Below are 26,031 nucleotides of genomic sequence, written 5' to 3' on the forward strand. Positions count from 1 at the left end.
ATGCTGCTAAACATCTTAACAATGCAAAGGACAGTCCCTACAAGGCTAGGAATTCTCTGGTCCAAGGTGTCAATAGTGTGGAGGTTGAGAAACCCCGAATAGATAGTCAAGAGTGAACGTACGGGTCCCTAGCAGGCAGGCAGCACCTAGAATCTCTAAATGCATCTTCCTTTTGGAAAGGCAGCATGCGGTTAGTGAGAGGAAGGCGTCCGGGGTGCAGACCAGGCTTTAAGACCCTGTGCACACATCCTGATGCTGACAACCAGAGGGCAAGAGAGCCCGACTACCCAGTGCAGCAGGTGAAATCGTGCTGCGGGAAAGATCGCGTGTGAAGGGCCTTGTGGATGGGGCAGCGCTCTGCGCACACTGGTTAGTGCTCTTTTAAATCCGACAAACACCAACCCTCTGGCCACTGGGGGGAGGAAGGCGTGCGGGGATAAAACGGAAGCTGCGGTCCGGCTCAGGCGTCCTTCCCTAGCAACGGTCGCCAAGAGCGTGGCGGCGGCGGCGGCGCCGCCCAGTGCGCCTGCGCGGAGGCGGCTCTTGCTGACTAGGTGCTGGACGCGGCGGCGTGCGGGAGCGCGGCTGGGGCGGCGGAGCGGCGGCCGAGGCCGGCATGGCGGCGCCGCTCACTGCACGCCGGGGAGCCGGGGACGCGGGCGGGCGCCGGGTGCTGCTGCTGCCGCCCCTGCTGCTGGCGCTGCTGCTGGCGCGGCCGGCGGGCGCCCTGGTGGAGGGGCTGTACTGCGGCACGTGGGACTGCTACGAGGTGCTGGGCGTGAGCCGCGCCGCCAGCAAGGCGGAGATCGCGCGGGCCTACCGCCAGCTGGCGCGGCGCTACCACCCCGATCGCTACCGGCCCGAGCCCGGCGACCCGGGCCCCGGGCGCACGCCGCAGAGCGCGGAGGAGGCCTTCCTGCTGGTGGCGACCGCCTACGAAACGCTCAAGGTGAGGCCTTGGGTCACGCGCGGGCTGCGGGGACCCCCGGGGGGAGACGCGCGGCGCCCTGGCCGGACGCCTCTACGACCGGTCGGATGCTCGCGCCTTCCCCACGTGGCCCTGGGGGAGAAGAGCCCCACGGCCCGTGGACAAAGCCAGGAAACCCCGCTGGCCTCAGGGGCCCAGCCAGCCCGCTCCTTTCCGTGACAGCCCCCGTCATGCCAGGGGTAACATACGTTGGGCATCTAACGACTTGGTGAAAGCGATTTACTAACGTGCGGCTCCCACTCGGGAGGCAGAGTGAGTCTCGGCACCGGGACCTGTGACGGAAACGCAGGAGGGGCCGTCCACCTTGGGTGACGGTGTGATAGCGCCCGTGTGGGGATGGTCCTCGTGGTGACACTCAGTTTGGGTTTAAGGGTCGAGAGGACACCTGCAAAGAGCCATGAACAGCCAGCCCGAAGACCAGATGTTTTCCTCTGGTCTCTGAAGCCCAGTGTGACCTTGGGTAGTGACTTAATATGCTGAGTAGCTGCTGCTTCATATTAAAATTAAGGCCAGGATACCTCCCCGCAGGGCTTTTATGAGGCTAAATAAGTGTGAGAAACCCCCTACATGGGGCCTGGAAATAGGTGCTTAATGACTTGGGATTCAAGACTCTGAGAGTGTCCGATATGAAATATTCTGTATGTGCGTATTGGACAAGGTTTCACGGAGTCCCCTGGGGAGCGGGAGAAGGAGCCTGAGCCTGTTTTCTTCCGCTGCAAAAATCAAACCATATAAGAAATCACAGAATATAAATCCTATTTGATGGAAGTGTTTCTGTCTCAGAGGCCCTATCGTGCTAATGTAACTGCAGTTGCTGTTGTATGGTGTTTCTTTTTATTTTTGAGGCCAGTTTTTCATGTTGCTATGTAGTCTGCTCTTACTGACTACTTTGAGTGGGTATACAATAATTTAACCATGGAATACTTTTCCAGATTAGCTTTCCAGAGCTGAAAATACTGAGTCACGGAGTTAAAGGCTCTGCATTCATGCGTCCCAGAGCAGTTTGGATAGTATGGAGTCATAAAATGAGCATGCCTAGCCCCCTGCCGGTTTAGCTCAGTGGTTGAACATATCCCCCCCCCCCCCCCTCATGAACCAGGAGGTCACAGTTCAATTCCTGGTCAGGGCACATGCCAGGGGTTTAGGCTTAATCCCCAGTAGGGGGCATGCAGGAGGCAGCCAATCAATGATTCTCTCTTATCATTGGTGTTTCTGTCCGTCCCTTCCTCCCTCCCTCCCTCCCTCTGAAATCAATAAAAATGTGTTTAAAAATAAATAAAATAAAATGAGCATGCCTAGTTCACCTCATTTTCGCTGCGTCGTTGGGGCTATAATTTTTATTGGCAGGTAACTGAGGAATGGGGGGGGGGGGGAGTGTGCTGGGAGAGTACTGAGGCGGGAGGGTTTAACTGCCTGTCATTTAGGATCAAGAGTGATTGAGGGAAGACTTCAGAAAATGGGAAGGCACTTCTCCGTCCGGGGCAGCCAGCCTCTGAAGCCCCAGTCTGAGTTTTTCTTCCGTGAGGAAAGCGAGTGGTCCAAACCAGCCTTCAGGAAGCCTGCTGCTGGCCCTCCCAGGCCCTGGGGGCGTATCAGGAGGCACTGGCAGATGGAGAACTTCCAGAAGAGAGGGCAGCAGAAACACTAGCAACTGCTCCTTCTGCTCTGGTTGGAGATGGGTATGTTTGGCCTGAGGATGGTAAACATGTTAGTGAAACATGTGCCAAGGAAGAGAGACAGTAGAGACATTCTTGCCGGGAGGAACCTCAAGATGTAAATACTCCCGACACTTTACGAAGAGACAGATTTAGAGGCTGATCTGGCGGATCAGTAATAGTTGTCTCTAAAGGTTTCTGCCCCTAAAGTTTAGCATCGGTTCGTCAGCTTATAAAAAGTGCATTAAAATGGCTTGTCCACTTGCGAACAAGGAACTTTTGGGCAGTTAAAAACGAGTATGTCTGGAGAAAGTAACACTCTTATTCTTGATTCCCACCAGTGGTTTGTGGTAGCTACTAAGCCTCCAAACAGGAAAACGAAATTGCAGTTGCACCGATGGAGGAGGGAGTGCGGGAGCGTCCTATGGTATTACTGCAAGAGAATAGGAATTATCTGGAGAGTAAAGGGATGTCTAAGGATAGTTGGATCCTTGAAAATCAGACTTAGCCAAGCTCTGTGAAGAGTCCCTTTTAAATTTATAGAAATAGACATGGATTCCATTTTCATTGGAACGGCTCAGGAAACTTACAAAAACTTGTTGCAGACGCCTTCTCCTGGAATAAGGAAAAGACTTTGACTTGCTTTGTGTCGAAGAAGTTATTAAAAACACACAGGGTGGTCTGATTTTATTTCTGTCATCCTGGAAAGCTGTGAGAATGTTGCCAGGGAGTAACATTTCTGGGTAATGCAGAGATCCGATGAACCGGGGCCAGTTTAGATGGCCCCCGCCTTCCAAGTTAGCTCTAGAGGCAAAGGGAGTGTAACTGTTTTTGCATGGATTATGTCTGCGGACTGGAAAGCTTGTGAAGGATAAGGGGTCCATATGGCCTCTGTTACTAAGAGGAGGTCAGATGGAAAGAAGAGTGGGAGAAGTGCGTGAATTCCAGTGGCTCTGGAAGGAAGACGAAATGGAGAAGCCCATCAAGAATTCCACATCTCATCTGGAGCAGGCACTGCAGACTTGGGCCACATTTCATTTGTTTGCTATTTTTGTTATACTCTCTCTCTTTCTCCATGAAGAACAACAGTACAACCCTGTGAGAGGTGTACTTATCTACGGAGCCAGCCAAAAAGGAGGGAGGGGGTTGGGAAGACTGTGCCCTTCACCACCGTGTTCAGTAGTTGCTCGCATGTTTGGAGGAAAAGGTTGATTTTATATTTGCTTTGTAGAATGCACAGGTAAATTTCATCTCGAACAGTGTAGCTAACAGAAGTTGTTTCTCTCTGAAATCTGAAATAATTTAGTTGTAAATTTCTTGGAGCTGTGAGCCTTTTTTCTCCCCCTAAATTTTTTTCATAGCCTTAATTTCTCTTATTATTGGTGTGTTCGAGTTTCTTTTATTATTTTTATTTTTTTATTTTTCAATTACAGTTTATATTCAATACTAGAGGCCTGGTGCACAAAAATTGGTGCACTGAGGGGGGGGGGAAGGGGGGCCCCCTCAGCCCGGCCTGTGCCTTCTCACAGTCCGGGACCCCTCAGGGGATGACCACCTGCTGGCTTAGGCCCGCTCCCCGGGGGATTTGGCCTAAGATGGCAATCAGACATCCCTCTGGCAGCCCAGCAGCCCTCGGGGGATGTCCACTTGCCAGCGGGGAGCAGGCCTAAACTGCAGTCGGACATCCTTAGCACTGCTGAGGAGGCAGGAGAGGCTCCCACCACCACCGCTGTACTGACAGCCATCAGCTTGGCTTGTGGCTGAGCAGAGTTCCTCCCATGTGGGAGTTCACTGACCACCAGAGGGCAGCTCCTGCATTGAGCGTCTGCCCCCTGGTGGTCAGTGTGTGTCATATTGACCAGTCATTCCCAGTCCTGTTGTTAGGGTCAGTTTGCATATTACCCTTTTACTATATAGGATAGAGGCTTGGTGCAAGGGCGGGGGCTGGCTGGTTTGCGCTGAAGGGTGTCCCGGATCAGGGTGGGGGTCCCACTTGGGTGCCTGGCCAGCCTGGATGAGGGGATGATGGCTGTTTGCAGCTGGTCACACCCCCTTCAGGGTGGGGGTCCCCACTGGGTGCCTGGCCAGCCTGGATGAGGGGCTGATGGCTGTTTGCAGCTGGGCACACCCCCTTCAGGGTGGGGGTCCCGCTTGGGTGCCTGGCCAGCCTGGATGAGGGGATGATGGCTGTTTGCAGCTGGTCACACCTCCTTCAGGGTGGGGGTCCCCACTGGGGTGCCTGGCCAGTCTGGGTGATGGGCTGAGGGCCGTTTTCAGGCTGGCGGGTGACTGAAGCTCCCAACCTCTCCTTTTTTTCTTTCTTTTTTTTTTTATTCTGGGATTTATTTACCTTCTATGGCTGTCACTGGAACTGAGAGCCGGGTTAGCTCTGAGGCTCGGCTCCAGCTCTGAGACCTCAGCTGCTGAAAGCAGGTATCTGGGTTTGTTTGGCTTCTATAATTGAAACACTGTTGCAGCTCCAGCTCTGAGGCCTGGCTGGCTGAAAGCAGGTTTCTGGGGTTTGTTTAGCTTCTATAATTGCAACATTGTTTCTTAGAGTGCAGCTCAGAGGCTGGCAGCAGCAGGCGGGGAACCTTGGCTTCCTCCATCACTGGAGCAAGCAAGCATCCTATTCCCTTCAGCTTCCTGGCTGCCAGCTGCCATCTTGGTTGGAAGTTAATTTGCATATCACCCTTATTAGCCAATGGGAAGTGTGTCGGAGGTATGGTTAATTACCATGTTTGTCTATTATTAGATAGGATTATTCTGTATTAGTTTCAGGTATACAGCATAGTGGTTAGACTTTTAGAGTCTCTTAGTATTTTTAACATATATGATATAAGAAGCTATATTATATATTCATAACCTAAAGTGATGTTCCATCAAAACTTCTAAATCAAGGATCTCTGAATGTGCGTAATACTTCACCAGATGGGAATATATGTGTGTAAGATTTAGTGGATTTATGATGCTAAGGTTGTCTGGATCAAATAAATGCCTCTTTGAGATTTTTTTTTTTTTAGACGGTGGTTGTTAAAAAATAAATACACTAATGTTATTTAAATACATTTGGTAAGACAAGGAGATAGTATCACAATTAGTCATTGTTATTGTTTTTTTCCTGAAGCATCAAGTTTATTACAAGATTTGGCAGAACCAAATACTTTAATAAAATCACCCATAAATGGGAGAAAACAATAGCAGGGCCAGGGAGAAGGGCCCCAGGAAAAAACAGTCCATTCTCTGAAATCTCATTCAAGTGGAGGCCAAGGGGTGGACCCACAGTGAGGACAGCCTCTCCTTTTGACCCCCAGAGGGCTCCAGACCATCCTCAAAGCAGAGCAAGAATTTTGGATAAAATGCTTCTGAAGGCCGTGTAGGTACCAGATACCTTCCTGATACGAACCCTCTCACTCACAGGTTTCTGCACACACAGCATGTATTTATTTCTAGCACCTCTCTGACCCGCGGCTGTTTGCATCCAGCCTCTGGCTGACCTCCCTGAAGCTCAGCATCTTGAAGTTCAGCATTTAAAATGCAGGGAGTGTAGCTTGACTTCCCTCAGAGTCTTTGACTATGGCCCTGCCTTGGCCATCCACAATTTAAAAAATTATATTGGCTTGACTCATCCTTTAGACATGCTGCTTGTTAATGGATGGCTTGCAGTACATGAGTCTTAATAGGAAACTGAAGACCCTCCTAGCCACCCCTGCTGGCCCTGACTGGCCAGAGGAAGAACTGGGGTCCACCATCAGGCTGCTCAGCATGGAAGGAGTTTTTGTTGTTGCTGCTGTGGGTGGAAGGGGATCCCCTAGGCCACGCTGGAGGGCTGGGCTGAATGACAGGCTCTTTGGTCTTCTCTCTGATGGAAGAACCTCTCAGGCTGGGGAAGGACTGCAACTGTTGGGTGAAGGGAGCACCAGGTCTTACCCTGATAGTGTGGCCCTTCACCTTGTATTCCGTGGAACTTATTAAGATCAGGTACGTGTTGTACTTTCTGTTTCTGATTCCTGGATCTTGTCCCACTCAAATCCCAGATTCTTCATTATCTCTGTTACTTGGGGGTCCATGTGGCCCCAGGGTGGCTCGCTGTTAGGCCAGAGTTCCTCCTCCTGGCCCATATTGACCCATGGGTCCTTCAATATATATTCCAGGGTTCTTCTTTTGCTGGGGTTGAGGGTCATTATTTTTAAAAAATGTTTTGACATTCTATAGACACAAGTGTGGTACATGGAAGTGCTCACTCTATACCTGCTGCTTCAGTTCCAAAAAGTCCTCCCCCACAACTATTAGAGTCCCGTACAGAACTACCCCCAGGCTCCATACATCAACAAGAGGGCTTCCCTGCTCCATCCATTCCTGTGTTCCTCCCCCAGCTCATCACGTTTGCCATCTTCATAGCACCGACCACAGTGGGGCTGGTTCTTGTTTACTGTCTGTCCTGCCCATGAAGGAGGGGCATGACTAGTGTCCCCTGTATCTAGCACAGTGAGTAGCAACAAAATACGTGTTTCATAAATGTTTGTTGACTGGATTAATAGAAGAGTTTGGGGGAACAAAAGAAGATATGGCCAACTATTTAATCAAAGTGATTCTTAAAAACATCTCAGAAAAAGTCATGTACTGTCCTCACTCTGCTTTTTGTGCAGATAAGATAGGAAAGAGGGGGGCTGAAGTCTGCATTTCCCGATATGTGGGCGCTTGGTGAAGCGGAGGGAAAGCCAACAGGTAGGAGCCTTGCTGTAAAGAGTAAAGAAGAAGATTCGTCCTTCCAGTGGCACTTGCCGAAGGATGCTATGAATTTGGATCTGCAAGGAGGCTGCAAGGCATTTTTACACTTTGAATATCCATCAGCAGATGAAAGAGGACTTCTCAGGTGACCTTGAGTAGGCCATTTAGGTAAATTTCTGTTACTTAAGTGAACCATCTCTGTGGAGAGAAGTGATGATGAGACTTGTTAATTTACATTTGTAAAAACACTTTGAAATCTCTGGATGAAAGAATTGCAGTAAAGGTACAAATTGTGAGGTAATATGTTTGGTCAAATTCTACCTTATTATGAAGGACACTTAAGGGGAGTCTCTGGCACATTATTTTTAAGAAAGCTCCCTACTCTCATGTATAAGTTATTATTTGAGTAATTATTTTCCTTGAACATTTCTCTTCTAAAATCTCAGCTTTGTGTAAAGGGAATCTTTAGAGGGATTTGCCTGTGTGGTTTTCCCTCTACGACACTTTAGTTTGTTAACTTTTACCTTACGTCAGTGGTACTCATGACAGTCTCTTGTTGAGCTGATTGGGACCCAACTGGAATCATTTAATCAATTCTAGACAGATATTCACAAGTTACAGGTCGAGATTAAAATAAGTTCAGAAATGAGAGAAGAGAATTTCAAAGAAAGCTGCCAGTCTATGAGTTCATTAAATCCATTTATAAAAAAAATAGTATTAATAGTTACTTAAGAAATAATACCAATGGAATAGAACATTTTCTTGGCATAATGATCTCTTCCAGCAAGGTATATACAGACCGAAAGATGAGACATTTATTGTAAAACTGCCAAGGCAAAAGCCAAGCTCTGGATAACTTTAATTTGAGGTCTCTAGAGTCTGGGGTGTTCAGTCAGGTGAATGAGGTTCAGGTTTGGTGTCCTTTGAAAATGATTCATGTATCCTTTTAACCCGCGCCTCAGGCATTAGTTAACATTACCTGGTATGGTCCACTGGAGGGCGTCCGTGTGGAGATGTCTTTTTGATGGACCATGTTCCATGTTTACACCAGGATGTTCGGTGTCATCTCCCTATGGAAAGATTGCTCTCTGAGCTTGCATTAATTTCAAGGACCTTTGTAAGTTCTTTGCAGTAAGTTAAAATAAGGCAGGTTCCCACACTCCTGATCTAGCTTCATAGGATAAGCCTTCCAGTAACAATTTTAAAAGGGGACAATCAATATATACCAAAAGGAATTGACCTTAAGCAATACCAAGGGAAAGGCTTTAAGCCAAGGCAGATGAAAAGTACTCTGACACAGAACTGGTATTTGGGTTTCTCTCTCTGTTACCAGTAACTTAAATAAATCCATTCCAACCTTAGTTTGGCCACACATAAGATTTTCTTTTTCAAGATTCCTTTTCTACGAACCTTCTGCAACACACACAAACTTTCTGCAACTTTTATAAACTTCTATCTTTTGTTCTATCTTTTTTAAAATTTTAGAACAATCATTTACTTTAGGACACAATTACTTTTATTTTCATCAATAAAAATGTATTTCCATTCCTCTTACCTTCTTTTACCAAGCGCACATCTTACTCTCTATATGAATCCTTTCCAGTCACCATAACATCCTAATGGGCTTTGTCACAAATGGCTCTTCATCTGAGGCATCTTGTGCCCTTCTCGCCTTGTAAAATGGCACATTAAGGCTCCAAATTTATTTCCCGGGTTTCCCATCTGGCCTGTCAGTTACAAGGCTAAAGAGCAGACAACTACATCTCCTTAATTAAACCACTATCCTTAGTTTTATTTACTAAAGATTAATCTTTGATCATGTGCACTTTGAAAGCAGTTGCATTAGTTTCTGTTATTTCTCCAATTTCTATGAGTTCTCATTTATTTTATGCCTATTAAATAAGGCCCTTTTGCAATCTAAATTAGAATTTGGCAGTCCCATCTAGCGATAGAAGTATACCATATCTATAACAGACATACATAAACACACAGCACAGTACAAAACCCAAAAGAAAAATTATGGATTCAAATATGTTTCTGGGCAGATGGACCGAGTTGAGGTTTTGCTTATGTGGCCAAAGTTTTTGCGTGCAGTAAGAATTCCTTTAAAACTGTTTGTTGTTGTTTAAATCGAAGAATGCATTGCATTGTCTCTGAGAGCGTTGAGATTCTCTCCTTTAAAATTTCTCCTTAAGGTGGGCTTATCAACAAACACAAACAAGAGGAATAAAAGCAGGTGTCCACAATAAAGTCGAAAAGCTCCAAAAGTAAAGAGAATGGCCTCCAAAGTCCTGAATCTTAAAAAGTGCAGATTTTCGGGGGGGGGGGGGGCGGGGAGATTGAAAAAATGGCTCCCCGGGTACAGTCTAGGCATCAGATGTCTGCTGCCCACCTGGAGTCAAAGGTGGGAGGGGGACTAGGTGAAGGGTAGGCAGCTGGTAGGTAGGGGGGAGGAGCTGGAAAGTGAGGGATCACCTGAGGTTTTATTAGTAAACCTGGCTTTCATGTCACAAGCACAAGGGTCAGAGGAAAAGTTTTCCTGTTTTGCCAGCACTGGTTTCTTTTTTAATTTATCAAGGCGATTACCCAATTTAGAATATTGTTTTCTTAAGGGAGGTGATAGTAGCCTCTTGACTTTATTTAGAGTTCTCAAGGTACCAGTTTCCAAAAAAAGCATCCCATGGTTTCTGGGAGGGACAGTCCTTTCCCTGTTCTATTGAGCACACAAATAAACAAGCCTTGGCGTTGCAGAAGAGCCCGTCTTGCCAACAGAGCTTCCGATCATCTTTGTGATCTTTGTCCAGCGGCCTAGCCACTTGCAGTTCTCTGGGCCATAATTTTGGTCCATGTAATCAGCCGGAACCCCAAGCGGTGGCTGATTGGCATGTGAAGCTTAGAGCTTGGGTTACCCATTCTGCACTCCTTTTGGGAGGTGCCCCCCTGAGTACCTGTCAATGTGAGCGCCCTCCCAGAACTTATGGATGGATGAGGCCTAGTCCTAACCTGGAGGGTAGCCTCCCTGGGTACCAGCCTCCAAGAAGCAAAGCCTTCCCCGGAGAATACTCTCCTTGGTGCCCAACAAGACGGAGGGATACCCCTCCCAGTCACCAAACCCGAATGGTGTAGAGGGGCCCTCTAGGTCCAAACGGGCGAACCAGGGTCCCCCACCTAAATCGAATAGTCTCTGAGACCTCATCCGCAAGAGTGGGAGATCTCGGATCTGAGAGGACCTACCCGAGGCCCCCAGGCACCGCAGGAAAGCTACCTCAGGCATAAGGGGCTCGTGGTTTCTGAACGGAGACAGGACATCGCGTCAACTGCAGGTCGCTGGTGTCAGTTCAACACCAACGAGATCCTCCAAATTGGGGTGATGAAGAAGGAAAGTTGTAGTATAAGCAGCTCAATTGTGACAGCATGGCTGGTAGGTGGCCCCGGGCCCAGCCACTTCTCCGCTAGACAGCTCTGCTTGGCTCCACTTTTCAGAGTTTCAGCTCCAGCAGGGGACACAGTGTGCAGTCTCTTTTTTTAAAAAAATATATTTTTATTGATTTCAGAGAGGCAGGGAGAGAGACAGAAACATCAATGATGAGAGAGTATCATTGATTGTCTGCCTCCTGCACGCCTCCTGCTCGGATTGAGCCCACAATCCGAGCATATGCCCTTGACCGGAATCAAACCCGGGACCTTCCAGTCCACAGTCCAGTGCTCTAGCCACTGAGCCAAACCAGCTAGGGCAACAGTGTAGTCTTCAGTGGAAAGGGAGAGTGGTTCTTAGTCATTGTTATTTTAGCAACAAAGATTCTATCATTGTTACTTTAGCAACCAAGATTCCATCTGTGCATAGAGACTGGGAAAACACCAAGAGAAGGACGGGTAATGGTGGGAGGCAAAGGCACTGCTCAGTGCTTTCAGCAAGTCGTCCTAGTTCATGTTCTCAAATAACTTAAAATCTCAGCTTTATATCCTACGAATGAGTGAAAGCATATGGTTCTGAACTTTGTCTGACTTGAAACCTACATAACCTTATTAACCATTGTCACTCCAATAAATTTAATTAAAAAAGATAACTTAAAATTCCAGATTTTAGCAGGATTTCAAACCGTTAGGATCTCACCCACTGCTTTATATTTGCTTCATAATGACTGAAGACAATGACATGGTATTTAGTGTATTTGACTACTGGGGATTCAGGGGATCAAGGACTTGGGAAGTCCAGTAAACGGACTGTCACGCACTTTGTCAACACTGGGTCTTTTTGTGTGGATATAGCACTTATCACACTGCACTGTAAATACTGAAGCCCTTCACCCCTCGCCACTCAGCCACGCTCCTCAGCTTGTCTGTGTGTGTATCCGCGGCACCTAGCACAGTGTCTGGCATATCAGGTAATGAAAGTCGGTTAAGTAAAAACTCGTAGCTGGAGATTCAGATAAAAGTGGATTTCTGGAGTTTTTTGACATTAATATGTGAAGTCTGCTTTGGCATTTTACCCCAAATTAGTTGTTGTTTTAAAGAGTGGTACAGATAAAGTTGATTGGTTGGGTATGAATGAGAAATCCCTGCATGAGAGAAAAGTTGCACTTCTATTTTTTTCAGGAGAAATTGTGTTCTGAAGGTTTTTACGTCAGAACATTAATCCATTTTTGAATATAAATAAGAATTGTATAAAATAAGAAGGATGGCATAAAAATAAGCAGATAAAGGAATCGGTGGGAAGGATGCACTTAAAAAAAACTATGATTGGTAGAAAAAGCGAAAATAGCAGAATGTGACTGCATTTTGCGAGACCACACGAGAAGAACATGGGAAAGGTCTTGGAAGTGTCGCAGGAAGGCCCTGCGGTCAGTTAGGGGCGTGTGGGGAGCCCTCTGCTGCCCGAGCTCCTCTTGGCAGCGAGTCACGGAGCCCTTTAGCTCCTTTCCACCAGTCTGATGGCTGCGGCAGGGCTTTAGCACTTAGGGAGAATTGGGCAAAAAGGGGGATTCTGAACGCCCTGCCCTTTTATGTCACTGTGTATTGTTCTCCCAGAGTGTATTTTCTTACCCCTTTCTGTAACCATACTGACGGGTGCTGGGGGAGGAGACCGTCACAGCGAAAAGGGCACAGTTCCTGCGGTCAAGCTTTTATTATAACAAGGAGACAGATACTTAGTGTTTGGGTATTTAAGTTACATAGTAGAAATGTGTGTAGATTCTATCGCAGCAGCTGAGGGAATAGGGGGGTGGAGAAGGGTGTGCTCTTTGATCTGGATCTAGAACAGTCACCAAGGTTGACGACGAAGGGACATGCCAGACATGCCGGACATGCCGGCAGAGGGAAAACGATCAACAGCAACATGCAGTCGGAGTGTGAGGCCTGCTCCAGGAGATGTAGTTTGGTGCGGTGTTACAGCAGTGAGGGTTTTCTCCACCAAGGATCACTTTTATTATTTGGTTCCCAGGGACTCTTTTTTTGGGGGGGGGAGGTGGGGAGGGGGAAGGAACTGCACATATTAGTATTACTATTTTTCTTTCCCAGCATCAATCCAGATTTTAATCAGTTATCCTTAATAATTTAGTATTCATAAAAATAATAGAAATTATGTAAATGTCTGTATCAGTTGTGATGCTGATGAACAGCTGGAGAGCAGACAGTCTCTATTTCACACGCCAACTCTGTCTGGTCACGACTCCCTGGAACACTTGTGAATGTTCTGAGGCCTTGTCTGGATTCAGTGGGAAAGATGATAAGTTTGATAGTGATTTCTCCCACGGGCCCAGAGGGTATGGTACCTCATGTGCCACATTTGCTACTTCTGCTGTGAACCCGTAAGTGTTGTTTATTTTTACCGATCCCTTAATTTCAGCTGTTCCATACCCTATTTATGGCCAAGGTTGATTACACACCAGATGTATTTAATTCTAGTGCTGTGCCCATCTGACACATGGTGTTATCAACAACAAAGCAGATTAACACAAAAACTAGAGATGATGTAATTGTAGCCAGAAACTGAGCACTTGACATTTTAATTGAGCTTGTGCAGATTTATCATGGGTAAGCGGAGCATTCTGAGATAGTCACAGCACAAAGACCTTCTTGCATCTTCTCATAGACTTTAGGGGGTGTACTGCCTGTCGGTAAGAAGCCTGTCTGGGGCATCGTAGGGAGAATGTTTCGGAGGCTGGAACACAGTCTGGGATCATATGGTGAACAACCCTTTAGCTGTGTTCAGGGATTTGAAGTTCATGTATTGAATAGTTGCCAGAGGCTTCAAAGTGGAGAAGTCACACCAGTCTGATGTTTGATTCAGAAAGGAAATTCTGGGCACAGTTTTGAGGATGGTTGGGGAAGGCTGGAAAGCACTGGTGACCAAACTGATTATTTCGTCTTCTTCTGGAATCTCATCATTCCTCTTTGGGAACTTAAGACTCTCTTCGCAAATGCAGAAATTCGAATAGGTCAGCGAATCCTGTCTCTCCTTGAAAATCTGTGGTCACAGCTTCCTTCTTTTTCCACTGTTGACTGTCTTTCCTCATCTTCCTTTCATTCAAGCTGTCAGAGACGGACATGTACATCAGCACACGTACTGAAACTGGTCCTAGGTGAACATTGCGCTCAGCCTCAGATCTGAGGGCTCTGCGTTCTTCTTCCTGGGAACTTTGTGTGGCATTTGATGCTCTTGACCGTGCAGTTAAGATATTCTCCCTTGGCTCCCTTGATGCAGTACTCTCATGCTTCTCCTACCTGTCTAGCCATTTCTCTTGGGTCTTTAGAGTCCTCTTTTCCTCTGCCTACACTTTAAACATTGCTTTTCCTTCAAGTTTTATCCTTTTGGTACTTTCTTTTCTAAGCTTTGCCTAATGAAACTTAACTAAATCCTTGACAGCTCTAAAGTCTCTGTGTTCTCTAAGGTCATATTTTCAGATGTCTCTCATCTGTAGAACAGGTGCCCCAAATTAAACATGTCTGAAATCAGTCTTGTTAATCTTGGTTAAAGCAGAAATTTAAAAATACAATGTAATTATGACTCAGACCAATACAAAATGAACATGCACCAGATTTTATTTAACTCATTAATGAGGGAACGAGTAAGATATTAAAATTGGTTCAAAAGTGAAAAAAATGCCACACATTTATAGTCTGTAGACAAGGGCTGCTGACCCGCCTATAAAACTGGCCATTGTGACAAGGCAATGGTCAGTTGCATTACACCAGACACAGTTTGTCTTTCTGTGAACAAGAAGTATTTGCATGACTTCCAGTTTTCTGCAAGTTAGTTCTGTCTCTACAAAGTTAAAATAGACTTTTCAAAGACAAAGGTGTACCCCTCCTTCAGGACTAGATAACCCCTGGAGACTCCAAGAATTGGCAAGATGTCCCATAATTAATTTCCTCCCCATTTCAAAATTTTCCACAGTTTCCCCTCGAATCTTCTCCAGATTTGCTGTCTTCATCCTCTGTTCTTTATCTTAAGAGTAACATGGTCCACGCAGTAACTGTAATTAAAAACTTCACTGTCATGCTCCACGTGATTAATTTAGTCACTAAGTCCTATTCATTCTACTTCTTAGTCTCTAAAACCTGTTTCCCCTCATCCCATTCTTTACAATACTATCAGTTATCTTTCAAAAATACATACTTCTTTCTTCTCAATGCCATTGGTCTCATACTTGAAAACATTTTATTTTTGACTAGCACAGTCAATAACAGCCTAACACCTTAGCATGGCATCTCCGATCCTCTCCCGTTCTTACCCACACTTACCTTCCTGGCACACTGGCTACTCCCTTCTTTCTCAATTTCCCCAGTGCTCCAGCTTCACTAAATCTGCTATATTCTTTGATTCTTCTATACCTAACACTTGCTGTTCTCTGTACCTGGAACAGGTTTACCACACTTTCTTTGCTTTTCAAAATCAGCACTCATTCTGCCTCTTCTGTGACTCCCATTACCAGTGGTCTCGGGCAGGGTCAGTCCTGGATTCCTTTGCACATCAAATTGTGCTTTTCTTGCTCACTAGAGGCTTCTCGGTGGGAGAGTTCCTGAGCCCTGGGCCTTATCTTACTGGTTTGTTTACCCTCTTTTGAGTTCAACACAAGGCTTAATGCCTTGCATAATAATTTGCTGAATTGAAAATAAAGTTTTTAAAAGCTCAGTTAACCAAGTTGATGATGGTACTACGCTATTAATTGAAACACAGAGGTATAGATTTAGGTTTGGAGCATGTTGAATTTGGACATTTTTGTTACATTTAGGAAATGTCCAGGAGATACTTGAAAATAGGTGGACACAGGAAGGACAGGTGTGAGTGGATTATATATATGTGATGCTATGAATCATGGGAGTTGTTGAGATCACATGTAGACTGAGAAGAGAAGACACAGTGGCTAGTGGGCAGGGAACAAGAAGAAAAATGAAACTGATAGTTGTTAATTTTCATCATCTTTAGTAGGATGTAATGGCCTGGAAAAAAAAATTTAGGGTAACAGATTTTTTTTTTTTAAAAAGATCATTTGTGTGTATTTCGTTGAAAAAAGAATTAATACATATTTTTAAGGCCAAACAAAATATTACTATGTTTTCATACATTATTGATTCCTGGCCTTTACTATCCTAAAATGGTTTTTACTATCTGTGTAATGGAAAGTTTTTAATGTAAAACTGGCTGCAATATCAAATTATTGCAATTTATGTTTCTTAAGATTAAACAATTATTTCTCTCAAGGGCAAGAAATAATATATTTTTGCCTCTGGGGCGGGGGGACTGATCTTTTCCTAAGAGAGGGAAGGATGCAGTACTTTCTTTGCTTGTGGGTTTCCTTTTGTTCACTTTTGATCTAGATATTGGTGGTTATGTTCCAGTCCTCCTGCATATGCCCAAGAGGATTGGGAGTGGCGTGGACACCAGCAGCAGCTTTTTTCCTGTAGAGATTAGAAACCAGGAGCTTGTTGCCCAGCTTGCAAAGGCTCAGGACAGAGAGGAGGAAGAAACAAGTATAAAGGTTTTGGTTTTGGAAAGAAGTTGGAATCTTCCTGACCCTGGGACCTTAAGATCCACAAAATTGCTGAAAGAAAAAGTGCTACTTGTTGAAAGGTAAGATATTCAACTGTTTTAAGGTTTAAGCTATTTAAGCCACAGTAGCATACTCTCATAAGCTATGACATCAAGCAGTCGTGTCTGCTCAACTGAAGTTTTTTTGTTACATAATCACGCATCCAGCCTTCCTGGTGAGATGGAGACCTGTGTGGCTGGGAGATGTGTATAGTGAGTTATAAGGAGTTACAAAATGTCACTCCTTTTTAAAATGATAGTTCCTGAGTGCCAGGCATTGTGCTAAGTCTTGGATATACAGAGATCACTGAGTCACCCTACCGATCTTCTTACTCCAGGAAAAGAAAAAAACTGGTGATTACAGTGTGATAAGTGCTATAATAAATAGGTGATGTGTGTGATAAGGTGGTCTAACTCTGTCTGAAGCAGTAACATTTGTGTCCTAAAGGATTAATAGGAGCTCATGAGGTTGGAAAAAAGGGATGGGCATTTGAGTTCGAATTCTGTGTTCAAAGACAGGTCTGAGAGAGCAAGCTGGATTGGAAAAACACACTAAATTCCAGGAATTACTATCTGACTGTTTGCTGTGGACAGAAGAGGGGAGAGTGATGAGGTGTTGCTTGGTAAGATAGGGCCAGGTATGGAGGCCTTATTGGTTGCCAAGGAAATTTTAACTTACCTGATTAGCCCTGGAGATTTTTTTTTTTTAAATGTGGGAGTATCTTAGTTCCAAAATACATAGGAGAAAAAAATATAAATATATGGTGTTAAAATAAGTACGTACCTGTAGCTCTCTAACTGTGTTATAGTCTGTCTTTTCTTTTTTGCTAATATTCCTGGTATCCTTGTGTGCTTACTATGTTGATTCTAAACTTTGGGTTACTAACGAGTAGGATTTTGACTTAGACCGTTGAGAGCGCCTAACTCTCCAATTTGTGCCAACCTTGAACACCTGCTAAAGTACATTATGCCTCAGCCTAAAATCACTTTCTTCGTTCTGAGGGAAGGCTATAAACTGAGTCAAGATTCTGGCCGGTTAAATGCTGTAACAAGGAGGTGGCCAACCTTCTTGTCTCTAATCATGACCAAAAGGGGGTCATAAATTTATGGTGACTCCAGGGAAAAGAAAACCATCTAAGAGAAGTCAGACTTGGCCCTGAATGAAGTCTTTGCAGGAATGAGGTGGTGTGAGGGCTTGTTCGTGGGCTCTGAGTAGACTCTACAGGTTGCAGTGGCGAGACCAGACACGAGGTCTAGGCTTTGGAGTTGCTGGTTGGAGAGCATTGAGTGACCACCCTGTTAGAGAAGCTCAGGCCTTGATGATGTCACAAATCCAGGGACCAGTGGTAACATGGTGACCCTCCGGGAAGGTGTGGGTGACAGGCTTGAGGGAGGCTGCCTTCTGTGGAATGTGACCTTCACTAAGACAAGAGAACAAAGAAGAAAGGATAACTATTGGATGTATGACATTCACATAGTGGGTTTCAGCCACACGGAGACCAGAAGTACAGCCAGGCTGGGGAAGGGCCCATGTAGATAGTGATGCTGGAGGCTTTAGGAATCTGATCTCAGTGTGGCAGTCAATTTCAAAATTACCTCTCATCTGGTCGGAGAAGAATTACGTGTGAAGAAATACATTTTTAAAGGACATCTGCCAAGATTGGGAAGCTGAGTTAAAAGCCACGGATTTCAGGCCAAACGCAGAGCATTTCTATAACATTAGCCCCAAAAGCAAAAAGAAAAAGAAAAAAAAAAAGTGGGAAGTGGCAATTGCCACAAGAATTTTTTTTTTTTTTATAGAAATGAACATATAAGGAGTGAATTTGAAAATAATAACAGCCCTTCTTATATCACACACGGTTCTCATCTTGGTCCTCTGTAGTGTCATGGGGACTTACAGTATAGCTATATCTAACCATACTAGGTACTTAGTTTATCTAATTTCAAATTCTAGTCAGAAGTTGAAAATACTTTGAATGTAATGAAAGAGATTTGCCACTGAAATTATGCTCATTCAACTTCAGAAATCTTAGTAGAAAATATGCAATGACTTCAATGGCTACAGTGAAGGTTTTTGTCATTAGCAAACTTCAAACTTACTTGAAATCTATGAAACTACATTTGGCGGACTCAGGAGACCCTGAACAGACCCCAGGACCTCTGTTCGGTAGCAGAGCGCCAGGTGTAGATTTTGAAATGTCTTTGCCTAAGAATCTGTAACTTTATGGATGTTGAGTAATTCATCTAAAAAAGAAATCCTCTAGGTGAAAAAGATCTTTGTTTTCATAATGGTTTCTGTGTACTCACTTATAAAGAATTTGTTGTGCTTTTAGTTTTTAACATTTTTTTAGACACAAGACAAAATAGGTTTTTCCTGTGTGGTAAAAGCAATTCATAACCTAGTTTAGTAGCTCTTCAACCAATGTAGCTCAATAAGAGATTGGCATTTATCCCTGTTGAAAATTGATTAAAATTATGCAAGGTTTTAAGAAATGTTTTATTTGTGAACATTTGTAAACAGAGCAGCATTTCAGAGTGTCAATTATTTTAAACATGTTGATATGTTACCTTATTTATGAACTGGACCGTGACAAGGTTTGTAATAGTAAAGTACTGTGTATTTGTAACATGATTTTATATAATGTGTTATTTGATATTCAAAACAACACTGTAAGAGCAGTATTATCCCTATTTAAAAAAAAAAAAAAAGAGGCTGAAAATGTCACCCAAAGTCACAAAGCTAGACTTGGACCACCATTCTGCATAGATGTTTCTTTGAGATGAGCATAATTCAGTTTTATAGGCACAGACTGGCTTCGTCTGCTTTTTGTTCTCTTAATCATTGCTTTCAATAGAAAGCCTTCTACCTAAGGCTGGAAAATGATTGTGAATATTTACAATAGAAACAAACATTTTTTCCCATCAACAGTTATTGAGAGCAGGTGTCAACATGCTCTTATGTTATAAGAACACAAAGACATCCTTAGTAGCACAACACTGGCTAAAAAGGCATCATTAATTGTTGTTAAAGTGTTTTTATTTTTCTAGGAGGACTAACAGTACTCAAGAATTTAGGGAGATATTTTTTATTATACTTCATAGCTAACATTAAAGTTCTGGAAACACATTAATGTGCCTTTGAAGAGGGATGGGAAATTTTTAATAAATATATTTTTATTATTGATTTCAGAGAGGAAGGGGGAGAGAGAGAGAGAGAGAGAGAGAGAGAGAGAGAGAGAGAGAAACATCAATGATGAGAGAGAATTATTGATCGGCTGCCCCCTGCATGACCCCTACTGGGGATCAAGCCTGCAACCCAGGGATGTGCCCCAACCGGGAATCGAACCGTGACCTCCTGGTTCATAGGTAACCACTGAGCCATGGAAATTTTTTGATTTTGACAGTGCTTTTACACAGATTAACCTTACATAATTAAAAAACTCTAGATTTGACTTAAAAGATTATAAACTGAGGCCATTTTAGGAAATGTCTGTGAAATTGGACATCTTGTTATTTTACAGGATGAAGAAACACGAAAAGATTACGACTACATGCTGGATCACCCAGAGGAATACTACAGCCATTACTATCACTACTACCGCAGGCGCCTCGCCCCCAGAGTGGACGTCAGAATTGTGATTCTGGTCAGTGTGTGTGCCATCTCCGTGTTTCAGGTGTGTATTGGTGGATAGGTGTGTCTCTGTGTATGTGCTAGCAGTGGTTCTCAACCTTCCTAATGCCGCGACCCTTTAATACAGTTCCTCATGTTGTGGTGACCCCAACCATAAAATTATTTTCGTTGCTACTTCATAACTGTAATGTTGCTACTGTTATGAATCGTAATGTAAATATCTGATATGCAGGATGTATTTAGGCGACCCCTGTGAAAGGGTCATTCGACCTCCAAAGGGGTTGCGACCCACAGGTTGAGAACTGCTGTAGAGTGTACACTGCCTGGGACTAGTCATTAGAACTGAACTAGAGCCATGGCCCACGTGGCTCAGTTGGTTGGGCATCATCCCATGCACTGAGAGGTGGCCAGTTCGATTCCCTGTCAGGGCATATTTCCGGGTTGCGGGCTTGATCCCCAGTAGGGGATGTGCAGGAGGCAGCCAGTTGATGTTTCCCTCCCTTCCCCTCAACCACTGAGCCATGCCGGTCAGGCTATATGCTGAGTTCTTAAAACAAGTTCCTTACCAGTTAGTTTTGCCATTTAACGCTTATTTCAGTAAGTAGACTGTACTCTTGAGAGAGAACTAGAGCGAGATTTCTTAATAGTGATGTAGGGAAGAACCAGATAGTAAAGATGTGAGTTCGCAGGTGTGTGATTCCATTGATCTATCTAACCTCTCATCTTGGGTATCTCCTGTCTGATTTAATGGCTTTTTGGCTCAGCTCAGGGCTTACCTGACTTACCCAGCCTTGTATATAGAGGCATTATTCAGTTGTATCTTTTACTTGCAGTGTAAGGTTATTGAGGTCCCTGTTTTTAATGAGAATGGGCTTTGGGGAGGGGTGGTGCTCACCAAGATGAATTCTGGTAATAAAAATCACCCATTTTTATTTGTTAAATATTCTAGTTTTTCAGCTGGTGGAATAGCTACAACAAGGCGATCAACTACCTGGCCACAGTGCCCAAGTACCGCATCCAAGCCATGGAGATTGCTAAAGAGCAGGGCTTGCTCAGAAAAGCCAAAGAGAAGGGCAGAAACAAGAAATCCAAAGAGGAAATTCGTGATGAGGAGGAGAACATTATAAAGAACATTATAAAGAGTAAAGTAGATATAAAGGGAGGCTATCAAAAACCTCAGATACGTGATCTTCTCCTGTTTCAAATTCTCTTAGCTCCTGTTCACCTGTGCTCATATATAGTCTGGTACTGCCGGTGGGTCTATAATTTCAATATCAAAGGCAAAGAGTATGGGGAAGAAGAAAGACTATATCTCATACGTAAATCTATGAAGATGTCAAAGTCTCAGTTTGATAGTCTAGAAGATCATCAAAAAGAAACTTTTCTTAAAAGGGAGCTCTGGATAAAGGAGAATTATGAGGTGAGTAACAAGTCTTCTGTGATTTTATGTCACCTTCCATACCAAGGTAAAATTAGGTGTGTGATAAGGATCACAGATGTGCACTCAAATTTCTGAAATCCAAGAGCTAAATAATGAATACACATCTTACTTTGACCCTGGCCAGTGTAGCTCAGTTGGTTAGAGTATCGTCCTATGCACTGAAAGGTGGTATGTCAGGGCATAGACCTAAGTTGCTGGTTTGATCCACAGTTGGGGCTTTTACAGGAGACAGCTGATTGATGTTTCTCTCTCACATTGATGTCTCTCTCTCTCCCCTCTCTTTTCCTTCCCCTCTAAAAATTAGTGAACTTGTCCTTGGGTGAGTATTTTTTTAAAAAGGTCTTTTATTGAAAGTATGACTATATTTGGTAGTGGGACAGTGGATTTTTAAAAAATATATATTGATTTCAGAAAGGATGGGAGAGGGAGAGAGAGAGAGAAACATCAATGATGAGAGAGAATCATTGATGGGCTGCCTCATGCACAACCCCTACTGAGGATCAAGTGCCCTTGGCTAGAATTGAACCCAGGACCCTTCAGTCTGCAGGCCAATGGTCTAGCCACTGAGCCAAACCGGCTAGGGTGGGACAGTGGATTTTTAATCTGTAATTTGTTTTTTTAAAAGATAAATTTTAAATACTTTGCTGAAAATGTTAAGGATGGCCTAATTCATTGTGTTTAACTAGAATGGGGTGATAATGTATGTTTGCAAGGGTGTCACAACAACTCTCTGTTAACTGCACTAGCTAAAATTTGGTCTTCCCCAAATTTCCTTCCAGTCATGTAAACTTAGCCACAGAGATTAAAAAAAACAAAACACAGAGAGAAGGTATAAAAGATGGAAATTTTGTTTAAATAGCTTCATTCCAAACAAAATGAGCACAGACTCTTCTACATAGTAACTAACATATGTATTAAAAGTTACTTTTATTTTTAAATTAAATTGACTTACTATGTACCTCGAAACTGTGGGCATTTTAATAACTGTATATTCTATAGAGGTCAGCTACAACAGTGACTTCGAGGTGATCAGCTGCCGAGCTAAAGTCTTAAAGCAACTAGTAATCTCACCATAATATGTTAGGTTTGGGGTAAAGTTAATTGGTTAATATATTAAATAAAGGAATAAAAAACAGTGAAATCTTCCTAAAAAATCTGAACTATAATTGTTTTTTTAGTTTCAGAGACATTCCTTTTTATATGTCATATTCTAAATAGATTTTACTAAAAATAAAGCTTCAGTCTGAATTATATTTAAGTAACTTAACTTATTGAAAATTGCCAGAATGTTTTGGCAAGTAATTATATTCAGCCTGATTATCACTGACATAAAAATGGAAGGTAACATACTATTTTGCTCCTAAATTATCTGAAAGTTTTTTTTTTAAATTAGGTTAAGCAGTCTAATTCACAAAACTGTCTTTCATAGAGTACTATTCTGGGCTTAATTATCCTATATAGTAAAAGCCTAATATGCTAAGTGTCTGGTCGTCCAGTCGGCTGTTCAACCAATCAAAGCTTAATATGCTAATGATATACTAAGGCTGCTCAACTGCTCGTTATGATGTGCACTGACCACCAGGGGACAGATGCTCTGACTGGTAGGTTAGCCTGCTGCTGGGGTCCAGCCGATAGGGACTGAGTGAGACAGGCCGGACACACCTGGAGCCCTCCCGTGGTCCTTCCTGGCTGGCCAACCTCCCGCGTCCCTCCCCTGCCCTCATGGTGCACTGGTGGGGTCCCTTGGCCTGGCCTGTGCCCTCTCGCAATCCAGGCTGAGGGGACCCCATCTCCCCCTCAACCCCCCCCCCCCCCGCCGTGCACAAATTTCTTGCACCAGGCCTCTAGTGTTATTATATGAGATTATATATATTTGGTTATTACTTCCTAAATTTGGAAGTAGAATAATTTCTTTGTAAATTTGATGTAACTCTGAAACTGGTTATGAAAACTTGTCCATTTAATGTCAGTTGACATCCACTGAAAGTTACAGAGATGCATATGTTTTGTTCTCAATCCATGTGGTTTATTTAACCTTCTTTGGTAACTTTAGTACAATATTTTGAAAAACCAATATTTATTTTTGAAGATAAAAGTGGATTGGATGTAAGTTCAATTTGGAGACAAATGTATATACCAGGTCATTTTGTTCCTTGGTTAGGATCAACAAATACTGAAAGCCACCAGTTAAATTTACAGAAAAATACGTTAAAAAATGAAGTGTGATTCTAAATATTGGACATTAATTGCAGAGAGGGAATGTTTAAGTCCTTTAAACTCAGGTTGTGTATGATTTTAATGAGGGCTAGTCCTTGTACAAGCTGTTCTTTAGTATTTAACACTGAATGTTCAAGTGCTTAACTGCTTAGTATTTTTAGTGCATGGTCTTCAGAAGACAAACCAATACATTCATTGGACACTTTTATCTAAACTTATATTTGAAAAATGTAAATATGCCATAAAGCTTATGACAAATGCTTCCCTTTGGATTATAAAGTCAGGTAGTGTTTTTTATACTTACAGGTCTACAAACAAGAACAAGAAGAAGAGCTAAAGCAAAAATTGGCCAACAACCCTCGATGGAAGAGATACAGGAGATGGATGAGGAATGAAGGGCCTGGACGGCTAACATTTGTGGATGACTGAGGATTGCTGGAATGCTACTATGCCAAACCTTAATCGTGATATTTTCATAACTGAATTATTTTAGAAATGTTTCCCCTACTCCTCTGCAGTAACTAAAATTCCTTAAGTATTTGATTCAACAGAATAATGAAGAAATTTAAACTTTACCTTAAAACTTTATACATAAGACATTTATGATTGTTCAATTTTTATAATCTATTTGTGGATTTTGTTAAAAGATTTAACATGAAGACTTATAAGTTGCCATTTAAAATTTTATATGTTTGGTTAAAAGATTTGACATGAAAATTTATTAGATACCACTGAAAATGTTTACGTGTTAAGTACTTATTCTTCAAATTTGTTTCCGTATTCTCTGTTATAGTGCTACATTTTTCTGCTTTCGTGGCCTCTGATATTTTCACAAAACATAAAACATTATAATAGCATTTCATTATATTATTCTGAGTGTCTTTCTAGACACAAACTTCAACAAAATGATTTCAACTATAACGTCATCTTCTTTATAGTCATTCTGGGATTGAAATATGTTCAAAATATATCTCCAAGAGAGCCCTCTAGCATGTCTTTCCACTCTTCCTCCCCAGTCATAGTATCCCTAAGAAGGTCATAACTCTCCAGGAGAGTGACTCTGCGTTCATGTCCTTGTAGGATGAGCTTGATTACAGTCATTATAGGACTATGACTTTTTTCAAACATGTTTCCAGAAGAGACCTTGTACAAAGGCCCTTTGTACCACAGTATTGCTTTTTACCCCCACTTCAATTTTTAAAAAGCGACGAAGCAGAAATAGTGTACTGAAAAGTTGTTAGTATATTATAAAGTCCTTGAGTGGTAAAAAAAAAAAAAAAAAAAAAATCCATTGTATATGAATGCATTTACATACATTTAAACCAGAAAAAAAGAAGTGACTATGTGCTGTTCTTTCAATGAGGTATAAACAATGAGGTATGTTTTTATACATGTGGAAGTGAAAGTAATTCACACACAGGTTGGCTGAAGCATGACTTTCACCAAGGTATCAACGCACATGCGTGGTGGCGAATCAGTGGCTGTTAAAGGATTTATCCCAGGCGTCATATGAATAAAATGGTTGCAATATGTCACGTTTGTTGGTATGACATTTTAAATCAAAGATTAACATACTGCTTTTGTTACATAACTTTTAAAGATTAGGATAGAGAGATTATTATGAGAATTAAATAAGATAGGAGGAAAGTGCTGGCAAGTATGAGTGCTCAGTAAATGTTTTTTTACCTTCAGAGGGAACAGGAACCATTCATTCTCATTTGTTAAAATCCAGGGCAGGAGGGTGTCTACTGATGATTTAAAACCCCGTGTTTCTTTACTCTTTTAGTAGGTGTTTGAATTCCTCACCTTGTTCGAGGTGTAGTACTGTGCTAGAGTGAAAAAAGCGATGCTCCTTAGGGTTGGAGTTGTGTGTTTTAAAAGCAGCTGCTGGCCTCTTCTTGCCTTGGGTAGAAGGTGAAGCAGCTAAGATGACAACTCAGGAAAGAAACTTCCAGAGACATCAGAATAATCAGCTACTCACTAGTAGAAGGCCGACATTTACTGAAGGGACACTTTTAATGAGATAAACAGGCATGCTTGAATGGTTGCTCAAAAGGACATCAAGCAGCCCTAAATTCCACTGCCTCCAAAAGTCTCAAAATGCCTCTCAAGCGCTGGCCTGTGTGGTACAATGGTTGGAGCATCATCCTGTACATTGCAAGGTTGTGGGTGCGATTCCTGGTTGGGGCACACCAATGTTTCTCTCACTCGCTCTCCCCACTTCTGTCTCTAAAAATTTTAAAAAGAAAAAAAAAAGCCCATGAAAATCTCTCTCTACAAACCTGCTGGTGAATCAGGAGAGTTCTAAAAATGGGCATAAGGAAGTGAAATAATTTT

The 26,031-nt window shown here is 43.1% G+C and overlaps 1 protein-coding gene across 1 annotated transcript; it reads left to right on the forward strand.

Annotated features, from left to right (window-relative positions):
• Nucleotides 1–582: 582 nt before the first annotated feature.
• On the forward strand, nucleotides 583–25,919 carry LOC308527858 (dnaJ homolog subfamily C member 25). Its single transcript, XM_081103280.1, has 4 exons — nucleotides 583–949; nucleotides 19,927–20,079; nucleotides 20,986–21,456; nucleotides 24,001–25,919. The coding sequence occupies exons 1-4, from the start codon at nucleotides 617–619 to the stop codon at nucleotides 24,121–24,123; spliced, it is 1,080 nt and encodes a 359-aa protein (XP_080959406.1). The 5' UTR covers nucleotides 583–616; the 3' UTR covers nucleotides 24,124–25,919.
• Nucleotides 25,920–26,031: the final 112 nt, after the last annotated feature.

The sequence above is a fragment of the Myotis nattereri genome (assembly GCF_964212035.1).
Source record: "Myotis nattereri genome assembly, chromosome: 12".
Taxonomy (NCBI): Eukaryota; Metazoa; Chordata; class Mammalia; order Chiroptera; family Vespertilionidae; genus Myotis; species Myotis nattereri.